The sequence below is a fragment of the Astatotilapia calliptera genome, chromosome 2, assembly GCF_964374335.1.
Source record: "Astatotilapia calliptera chromosome 2, fAstCal68.1, whole genome shotgun sequence".
Lineage (NCBI taxonomy): Eukaryota > Metazoa > Chordata > Actinopteri > Cichliformes > Cichlidae > Astatotilapia > Astatotilapia calliptera.
Genome location: NC_137423.1, coordinates 35,759,247 through 35,769,444, shown reverse-complemented (window position 1 = coordinate 35,769,444; position 10,198 = coordinate 35,759,247). Strand labels below are relative to the sequence as shown.

Sequence of the window (10,198 nt, the reverse complement as noted above, 5' to 3'; positions counted from 1 at the left end):
ACTCTGGATGTTCAGATAAACATCTGTGATACAATATTTTATTATTCAAGATGAAATTATGAAGAACACACCATTTATCATACAACTATTTCTTAATGAGGGAAAATTACAATTCATGAAAGACTTTCAATATAATACCATCGCCATCTTAAAATTCAAACAACAAACATTGCTTTATTAAATGATTATAATATGCTACAATATGTGGTAGGTGACTGGCTTTTCTTTCATTTTAGCAACAGGTATTTCACAGAAAAGAAGATCAGACACCAGCTAGGCAGGATAAGAAAGACAAACGCAACAACATTGTCATCCCCTTTGTAGCCGGTGTATCAGAGAAACTCGGGAGAGTCTTCTCCAAGCACGACATCCCAGCTTACTTCAGACCCAGCAACACACTCAGACAGAAACTGGTTCATCCCAAAGACAAACTTCCTAAACACAAACTTAACAATGTAGTGTATGCTGTACAGTGTAGCGAGGAATGCCCAAATCTCTACAATGGAGAGACCACCATATATATATATATATATATATATATATATATATATATATATATATATATATATATATATATATATATATATATATATATATATATATATATGTTTATAATATATATATATATGTTTATAATATATATATATATATATATATATATATATATATATATATATATGTTTATAATATATATATATATATATATATATATATATATGTTTATAATATATATATATATGTTTATAATATATATATATATATATATATATGTTTATAATATATATATATATATATATATATATATATATATATATATATATATATATATATATATATATATATATATATATTATAAACATTTTAAAAACATTTTAAAAACTGAGTATGTGTATAGTTTTAACAACACCTATATATACACACATATATATATATATCGGGACTTTGTCGTGATAAGAGAAACGGTTGTGTTACGAATATTACCTAGGTAACAGGATGACGCGCCTTTTGACCTGACTTGCCGTGTGACGTGAAAACTGTTGCAAAGTGGCGCAATCCACGCACCGCTGGCCCTCCACTGCTGAGCAGGCGTGGGGTTGCATTAGCTTTACTTGATAGATGTTCTTGTGACTTTTATCTTATTTCCCTGAACGTAGTCTAAAGCAGACACCGTGACATAATTTCACCCACTCGAGGAACGCTGTAACGACGACCAACGACGATGTTTAAAAAGTACGTTATTGGTTATTTTAAGTGTTGTAGTTAGCAACAGCTAGCTCACTGATTAGCATCCTCGAATTTTTTAAGTGGGCTCAGCTAATAAGACAAGCAGGCTCGACTTATGATAATATATGATATATTTTGTTGCCGATATAAAATTTAGGCTGCGGCGGACTAACAGAAAATAAAGATTGTTTAAGGGTGCTGTGTGATGTCTGAAAATATGCAGACGCATGTAGTTTGCCTCTTATGACTGAGCTAAATGAATTACTTACAGGTCCTACTTGTCGCTGTGTACTGAAAGAACATGAAAAGTGACATTTCAAACACTGAAACTAGAAGTGTTTTGAAAATATCCATGACCATTATGTTAATAACTTTAAGCAGATTTAAGTCGAATTTTTTTATTTGAGCTTACACATATTGGCGACGAGGGAGATGGATTGATGGACAGATCGAGGTACAATTACGTTATATGATAAAATCAGGTGTAAGTCGTTGAAGTAAACAGGCCAAGCAGGACGCCTCCTTAATCACTTTTATCTGCTCTCTTCTCATGCTGACTGTGTACTGGGGGATAATAGGTTTACTGTTTATAGATGCATTTGGAGTTTGAAACATACCTCCTGTGAGGAATGCATGGAAAAGTTCAGGGCTGGGGTGTAATCAGCATATGAGAACATTTGTTGCCAACTTTTTTTCAGTTGCTCTCTTTTAGGGATTGAAACGGCACGTCCTCCTGTGTCACACCAATCCTTTGCATGTCTTATAGTATAAATCTATGAACCTCCTATGTGGTCTTGCTGTTTTCTTTCTACCTGCCAGCTCTATATTCAGCATACTCTGACCAATATATCTACTGTTCTTCCTCTGCACATGTCTAAAGTATGCCAGGCATACCATACATCATAACCTCAAGTTTACAATCCAAGATAGCGGCAGTGAACGTAGTAAAAGTGTAAAACTTTCAATCTCCCACTACCCCAATTTCCCCCCACTCCTGCCTCTTCTTCAGTTCTCTTGTGTACCGTCTTTAGTTTATGGTGATTGACTCCAGGGACTTAAACTGATCCACTTAGTTTTAGAGAACTCCCAGCTATGGGGACCAAAAGCCAGCACACTCAAAGGGGCCATTCCAAACCTGGATAAATGTGGGTTGTGTCAGGAAGGGCATTCAGTGTGAAATCTTTGCCAGATCAAAGATCACAAAACAGCTGTTGTGTTGACAGCAAATATTTTATTCAACACGATGTATATCTATAATAATGTGTAACATGGGTTGAGAGATATTGGTTGTTTTCTAAAACCATGTTTAAAAGGTATAAATCAAATTCTTAATGCTTGCATACGTTCCTGATGTTTGCTACAGCACATTGACTAAATACTTTAACTTAAGGCTCAGTTTCAGTGTTTTTTTTTTCTAGTGTTAAACATGTTACCTTTTCTCCTTTCAGATTTGATGAAAAGGAAAATGTGTCCAACTGTATCCAGCTGAAGACATCAGTGATCAAAGGTATCAAAAATCAGCTGTTGGAACAGTTCCCTGACATCGAGGCATGGCTCAATCAGATAATGCCGAAAAAGGACCCTGTGAAGATAGTGAGATGGTATGATTGCTCATTTTAATATCTGTTATTTTTATATGTGGTGTATTTTTTCTAGAACACAAACCCAACTGTGAAAAAGTTGGGATACCTTGTAAAATCGGAATAAAACAGAATGCAGTAATTTGGAAATCTCATAAACCCATATTTTATTCACAATGGAATATAGAAAACCCCAAACTGTTGAGGAGGTAGAATTCTGTATCAGACAAGAACGGGACAGCATTCCTCTTCCAAAAGTCCAGCAGTTCTCAGACGTTTAGAGACTTGTTAAGACAAGAGAGGATGCCACACATGGTAAACATCGCCCTGTCTCAACTTTTTTTTGGAATATCTTGCTACGTCAATTCAAACATTTGATGTTTTCTTTTCTCTGTGGTGAACAATAAGATTTCCAAATCATTGCATTCAGTTTGTATTTACTTTCACACAACCTTCCGAATCCAAACTGAGTTTGTAGATTCATCCCTACATTTGTTTCTTTATTTATTGCAGCCATGAACACATTGAAATCCTGACAGTGAATGGAGAGCTGCTTTTCTTCAGACAGAGAGAAGGACCTTTCTACCCAACCCTCAGACTGTTGCATAAATGTATGTGAGACCTTCTAATGCCGGCTTATTGCTCGCTGTATTTTAATTTCCGCCTTCTGATGACCTTTCTGTTTTTTTTGTTGTTGTTGTTTTTCCTTCTTGTAGATCCTTTTATTCTTCCACACCAGCAAGTAGACAAAGGGGCCATTAAATTTGTCTTGAGTGGAGCCAACATCATGTGCCCTGGGTTGACATCGCCAGGCGCTAAACTCTACCCAGCTAAGGCTGACACAGTTGTCGTATCCTTTCAGACATGATGCTCTGTCTTCTAGGTTTAAGCATTTATTCTATTTCATGTGAACTCCCCCATTGGTTTGTCTTTAATAAGTGAATTCAGGCAATCATGGCAGAGGGGAAACAACATGCACTTTGTGTTGGCGTGATGAAGATGTCTACAGAGAACATGTAAGACTTTACTGAGTAAATCCCTCACTAGTTGCTGCTGCTTCTTTTTCCTTAAATGTGCTCAACCCGCCCTTTTGTTTTGCAAACAGAGAAAAAGTCAACAAGGGAATCGGGATTGAAAACGTCCACTATCTGAACGACGGACTGTGGCACATGAAGACGTATAAATGATAACGCCAGCCATTTGGAAGATGTACGGAGCTCCTGATAGCGAAGCATGAGCTGCCAGTCAACTGTTTACACCTAGAGACTTAGCTGTGTAATCTACTGGAGGCTTTGAATCAACCGTCACTGTCATGCAAAAATAAAAGAAAGAGCTTGCTTTAAAGTGTATCTCAGTTGGCATTTTGTATTGCGGGAAAACAAATTGTAAAATGAACCACTTAAACAAAACTTGAACATGTCAACATGCTCTGATGTGCAGTTGCAAGAAAACGTTTGTGTGAATGCTTTGTGATTAATAAAGGTTTCTTGATTTGATTTCTCATGAAAACACAGTCTGCTCTTCATCTAAAGCCGTAATTACGGACAAATACAATCTGATTAAAAATGCACAAACAGTTGGACTCTTCCTGTCTTTATTAAACGGGGCTGGAAAAGAACGTTGAAATTAATAACTTGAAGCTCCACAAAATTTTTCTCATCCCCCAACTGGTCAAAGTACATTTCCTTCCTACTGCCGCCCAGTGCTGTGGGTACTTCCTCTTTAGCTGTACTGTTTACTTCTGTATGTTTTATTATATTACCCGAGCCCCTGAGCATCAGATAGTGGAGTGTTGCCACATGCATAAACATTGTCGTTTTAAGCATGCAGACCCTGAAATAACCAGGAAGCCTCATACCATGATGCTCCCTCCACCGTGCTTCAAAGCTGGTATGAGGTCTTCCTCTTTGGTCTTCCATTAACACAAAGACGGATTTTTCCAACTTCTCTAGAAAAACAGTTGTGATTGAAGACAGGTCCACATAAACCAGACTTCGTGAGTGCGGTCTTTATTTTTATGGATTGGCACCACTACAGGGCACAAATCCTATATCTCCTTAACTGTAATGCCTGACTCCGAGTAGCATTGGGAGAAGCGATTAGCTCAGAGATTCTTACCTTTCCCAGCCTGCACGGAGAGCATTTTAAATAACAAATCTGCTTAAAAAAATATTGAAATGAGCTATTTTCAGTTGCTTCCTTGTGGCAAGTAGTCACCACAACATGCAAAACATGCCAAATCAAACGTTGTGTTTGATTTGGCATGTTTTGCAACACACCCTTAAAGGGTATTTACACTTATTTGATTTACTGGAACTGAACCAGCATCACTTTCGTGTTAACCATTACAGCATCGCAATAAAGAAAGAGAAACTGGAACGAATTATGTGTTATTTCTATCATCTTTATTTTCTATTACTGCGACTCTGATAAAGATCAGACCACAATTTCTTAGTAACCAATTCAGAAATCTTTGGAGAAACTCACCTTTTCATAAAGCAGCATTTAGTGATGCAGTTTGTCACCTCAGGGTACAGGATGTGAACATATTTACATATAGAGCAAAGGCGTGTCAGTGTGCGCAGACGTTAGACCTGTTATTCTGCCTCTCTTTATTGCATGAACCTTGCCATATCTACATGACAGATCAAATAACATTCAAATATCCACTTAGAACTGATACTGTTTACAGCCCTGCAATAAGTGCCCCTTTAAAAGAATTAATAAAAAAAAAAGTTTAAAAAAATATAAAGTTCTTTAATTTAACATATGCTCTATTTCAATCCATCCAGTGCTGCCATCTAACTACCAACGCTTTCCAGTTGCTCCAACAGGTTTTTCCATCTATCTCCAGTAGAGCGTACCTGGAAAACTAAAAAGGAAACATTCGGATCAGATGCCCATATCACCACAAATGACTGCTTTTGACATGAGGGAGCAGCACCTCTACTCTGAGCTCCTCATATCCCCAATGCTGAGCGCAGCAACCCTACAAAGTAAACTCACTTTGGTTGCTTGCATTCAGGTCACCAAGGAGTTTGCATGTCCCTGTGATCCAGGAGTTTGTGTTGTCAGGAGAGATAAACCCTGGTAAGCTTTCCCAGAGCAAACTAAGAGAAAACCAGAGTAAGAGCAATAAAAGAAATTGCCAGTTTAGCCAGACCTGCCAGGATTTGTGAGGCGTAGCAAGATAAAACCCAGAAGAAATAACATGGATCTGTTGTCCCGGGGGGCCCACAAAGTGTGGTTGCAGGCACTGAGGTCAGGAGCAATCAGGACTGTCAGGGGCCTGAGTGTGTTGATTCCCATTCCCACAAATCTTTGCTGGCCCATACAACACAACAAATCAAATTAAGTTTCTCTAATAATTATTTTTTATTTTGCTTTTATTATACAAAAGTCACCTTATCCATTCACCTTGACTCCCATGTGATTTTAAAAGAAATGTGTTTTAACACTAAGATAGCCTTTAATTTGTTTATTTACAATGTCTTCATATGTTGAGATAACCAAGTATAACATTGCCAAAAAAGAAGAAGAAAAAAAAGTGTAGTAAACTTATGGCTGGACTGCACAATAATTGATTCAATACTGATTATTGGTGCTCCAATACATTCTTCAAATCAGAAAGATGATTCTTAAAAAAAAAAAGAAAAAAAGAAGAGGTTCACTTGTAAAGAGTTAAATAATTAAACTCTCATTACTTCATACCTTTAAGACCAAAAAGAAGACATACATAACCATACAATGGTAACTAAGCTATGGAGAGAACACATTTTTGATATGTTACCTGTCTTGGTTGCCTTCAAAGGATGAAACTTCTATTCAATCACACAGTAAAGGAATGGGCTGCTGATTGTGCCAAGTGCAAAAGGTACAAATTTACAGAAAAAGGTTAATCCTACCCAGGATCCAGTTTTATAAACAGCTTTAGAAAAACATCTCCCCAAAGTTACGTGTGCCGTCACAGAAGCACCACAGTTAAAATACCACGTAAAGCTTGAAGAACTGAAGCTCTAATCGTTGTCCGAATCTTTAGGGGGATAAAACGTTAACCAATCGTGAAAGTCGTGCCCGTAAGGACGAAGTCTGTAAACTCCAAACATCATAACGTGCATCTGATTTGGGGACATCCCGCCGTAAGTGACCGCCATGTCAGGGCAACAGCCCTCCACTACATCAGTGGGATTGTCCTGCATGCTCTGTTTTATCATGTTGACCACATTCTGCTTGTTGAACAGGCCCTTGCCATGTCTATCTTCGCCATTTTCCGCAAACACACCGGCATATTTCAGGCACAAGGCCAGCTGCTTGTCTTCACCCATCTTCCACAGTGTGTGGGTTCTTTCAGGACATTGGCCTTCATCTTTGAACATGGTCATCAGCCTTTTCAGAGCTTCATAGCTTAGTACAATCCCGCTGCTATACTCCACATACTCGAGCTCTCCTGACTTGACAGCATTTCCCAGGTAGAAAGGTTCATTGGGATCCTTTGCGAGAATGAGATATTTCAGATTCTCAATGATGGCGAACGTGGTGGGTTGGGCCACAAAGAACCAGCGCAGGTCCCCAGCATTCTCATACGCATGTATGAGAGCTTTGCGCAACCTTGCCCAGTCATCTTTTTCATTCAGGTCTACCGCTTCAAGTGCCTTGGAGCCCTCTGAGGTGTAAAACACAGCATTGTCACAGTGTTTGCTCCAAGTGTCCAAAACGGTGGCCCAGTACACAAGAGTCTTGGGCTGTACCATGATGATGCAGTAGACCCGCACTTGATTCTTCAACTCCTCCACTCGACTGTCAGAGAGGCGTTTCAGCTCGTCTTTAGAGGGAGCATAAATATGGTGATGATGATGATCTTCTGTCGACGACTCAGAGCTGAAATTAAAGCTGCCCAGGAACGACAGCACCAAGCAGAAGACGCCTCCCAATAGCATCCCCTTCATGAATGAGCACCCATCAGACAACATGATGGCAGACACTGGAGGAGTAAGAAAATTCATTACTAGGGCAAAGACAAGCGTTTAAATATTATCCTGAAACCTAAGGGCTGTTATACAAATGTTTTTAACCATTTTTTTAAAGGAAGGTTTAAAGCATAAAGCAGACTCTTTAAAAAAAATCAAATGCACAAACCTACTGCTTTAAATATTAATTGTGCTTGTTTGAGTAGTCACTGCCAAAGACCCATTTGAACCAGGAAATAGGCTGTAGATTGTGTTTAATTTTTAGCTGTAGTAATGAGGATTTCTCCACTTTTGGGATAAATATTATATCTATCTTAGTCATCTGTGATGCTAACTAGGTTTTTAATTGTTCAGCAGACAAAACAAGTGAGCTGAACAGCTTTCATTTTATTAAATTGAGCTTCATCTGGATAATAATAAAACTTCTGATGCCTTTTTGGTGCTTGTAGAAAAACCATACTGAATGTGGCACAAATTGTGGGGAAAGCAAACCTATCTAAATGAGTATAAATCTGAAAATATACTCATAACTGTAAAGAAATGCCACATAGGGATCACTTCGGACTCAACCTTTATGACTATCCTATTGAATTAAATCGACAGTTTTGTTCTTCTCCTCTTTGTGTCTGTTTGAATACACGCAGTATGGTATAACGTTACAGGTTATTCAAAGGAATGGGAGTGGTTCCTGGCCATTCAATCATATCTCTGCCTCAAAATTGTGTACTGTTGCTCACTCCTGCCACTTTATCTCATGTGCAATATCCCATCGTATGGAGGAAAGACCTAAACAACTCTATCAAGGCTTGTCAAACACATTGTTTGACGCAATCAGCTTGCACTTCTAGTTTGACGTGTCTTCACTACATAGAGACTCTCAGCTTTACATTAGGTTATTTATAAATTAATAATAAAAATGATTTAAAAAAAACAAACATCATATTTGTTTAGAAATACTTCGAGACAAACGACAAACACCCAACAGGCTAGCAGTGTTGTTGTCAAACTGCGCAAAATCATTCTAAATCGCTGATTCAACGTCGATAACTTTATAACAGCACTGGGAACCAACTGTTAGCTGTTAGCTCCCTGCCTTCTCAGTCTTACACTACGAGGCTCACTCGGGGGTCTTTCTAGCACCACCAGGACAACAAGCAGAAGGAATTTACTGTACCTAGAAGCGTTACTACTGTCGTGCTTCCTGTTGTTCTCCTGTTTGTCCAGTCTTTATTCAGCCAGCTGTCCTGTTTGGAATGACTACAAACGTCACCCAGCAGTAGAGCCAACTGTTCTTCTTCTACGACCTCAATAAAGCAGACTAGACGCTACAGCTGCGTGACACTGCCACCTACTCGTTGTTCACTACGCGTGTCACACTCGTCTTCTTCTTTGGTGGCTTATAACCCATATAAGGGTGTATTACGGCAACCCACATGGCGGCAATTTTGCACTTAATTTCAAAACCCAGTAGCAGACGTGGGCAGATTAAATACTGACAGTATCAATACCAATGACTGATGTTGAGAATAGCACAAAAAAGGAAGCTGATGACAATGACATACAGTATAAAAAGTGGGGGTTATTTTAGTATTTATTTACTGGGTCTAAAGAGCTGCATGCTTGTAGCACGAGGCAGTCTCTGCAAACTTAGTCTACAATGCTAAGAAAATTCAATAGAGAGAGGAGGCATGCAACTACAGCGACATGGTGTTTCTTTAAGAAGCTTCAAAAGTGTTTTAATCAGCAGAACACAAAGACAGTATTAAGGAAAATGAAGACATATGATCGAGAAAGGCCCTACACCAGACAGAAGATTAGGGACGTGACTAGTTTCAAGAACTCCTGTTAGTGTTTGTAAGGACAGCACTGGCGTTGAACATCACATCCACAGCTGCAGGATCCAAACTGCAGAATGTGCGACGGTGATGCTGAGACCACACCTTGCAGCAATCTGTTGACAATGTAAGTACAGTGTACTGGAATAAAAGTCAGGAAGATGGTTGAGAAGAAAAGGGCTAAGGTTCAGTGGGACTTCTGAGTGAAGGTTTCATTTGGCCTTTTGAATCCCAGAGAATAAATAAGATAGCTTCCAGGTGTGCTGGCTGGAACAAGTGGCAGAAGCAACCCCCCTATCCAAACCTGCGAAGAGGTGCAGAAAAGGAAGAGAAGGAGCAACATGACACTGGTGAACTTTGCACCAGTGTCCTTTTGCTTTTGTTAAAGACTAACATAGGTGTCCTCTTTGCTTCCTTTTATTCCATAGTTCCTTCTGCTCAAGTCTTCTTTAATATTGCTTATGACGCACATTGACATGAGACAAACGAACACTGGAGGAGAAACATATAAAACAGAAGCTTGACATTAAAAACAACTGGATAAACTCTGGGGGAACTGAACACACAAGAAATGAACTTAAAGTAGAAACTG

The 10,198-nt window shown here is 38.7% G+C and overlaps 2 protein-coding genes across 2 annotated transcripts; one reads left to right on the top strand and one right to left on the bottom strand.

Annotated features, from left to right (window-relative positions):
* The first annotated feature begins 985 nt into the window (after positions 1-985).
* Positions 986-4,380, top strand: mcts1 (MCTS1 re-initiation and release factor). The gene is made up of 6 exons (XM_026145810.2): positions 986-1,230; positions 2,673-2,825; positions 3,318-3,415; positions 3,521-3,654; positions 3,753-3,820; positions 3,910-4,380. The coding sequence occupies exons 1-6, from the start codon at positions 1,220-1,222 to the stop codon at positions 3,989-3,991; spliced, it is 546 nt and encodes a 181-aa protein (XP_026001595.1). The 5' UTR covers positions 986-1,219; the 3' UTR covers positions 3,992-4,380.
* A 1,775-nt stretch (positions 4,381-6,155) lies between these two features.
* On the bottom strand, positions 6,156-9,080 carry c1galt1c1 (C1GALT1-specific chaperone 1). The gene is made up of 2 exons (XM_026145797.2): positions 8,946-9,080; positions 6,156-7,785 (listed from the first exon to the last, which is right to left on the bottom strand). Exon 2 carries the CDS (start codon positions 7,772-7,774, stop codon positions 6,821-6,823), a length of 954 nt encoding a protein of 317 aa, XP_026001582.1. The 5' UTR covers positions 7,775-7,785; positions 8,946-9,080; the 3' UTR covers positions 6,156-6,820.
* Positions 9,081-10,198: the final 1,118 nt, after the last annotated feature.

What these genes read in the sequence shown, in the direction of transcription:
- mcts1 (XM_026145810.2), top strand. An exon ending in CTAAGGCTGACACAGTTGTC is followed by an intron (nt 3,655 to 3,752) that starts GTATCCTTTCAG and finishes AAGTGAATTCAG; the next exon opens with GCAATCATGGCAGAGGGGAA. An exon ending in AAGATGTCTACAGAGAACAT is followed by an intron (nt 3,821 to 3,909) that starts GTAAGACTTTAC and finishes TTTTGCAAACAG; the next exon opens with AGAAAAAGTCAACAAGGGAA.
- c1galt1c1 (XM_026145797.2), bottom strand. Translation starts at nt 7,774, where the DNA reads ATGTTGTCTGATGGGTGCTCATTCATGAAGGGGATGCTATTGGGAGGC.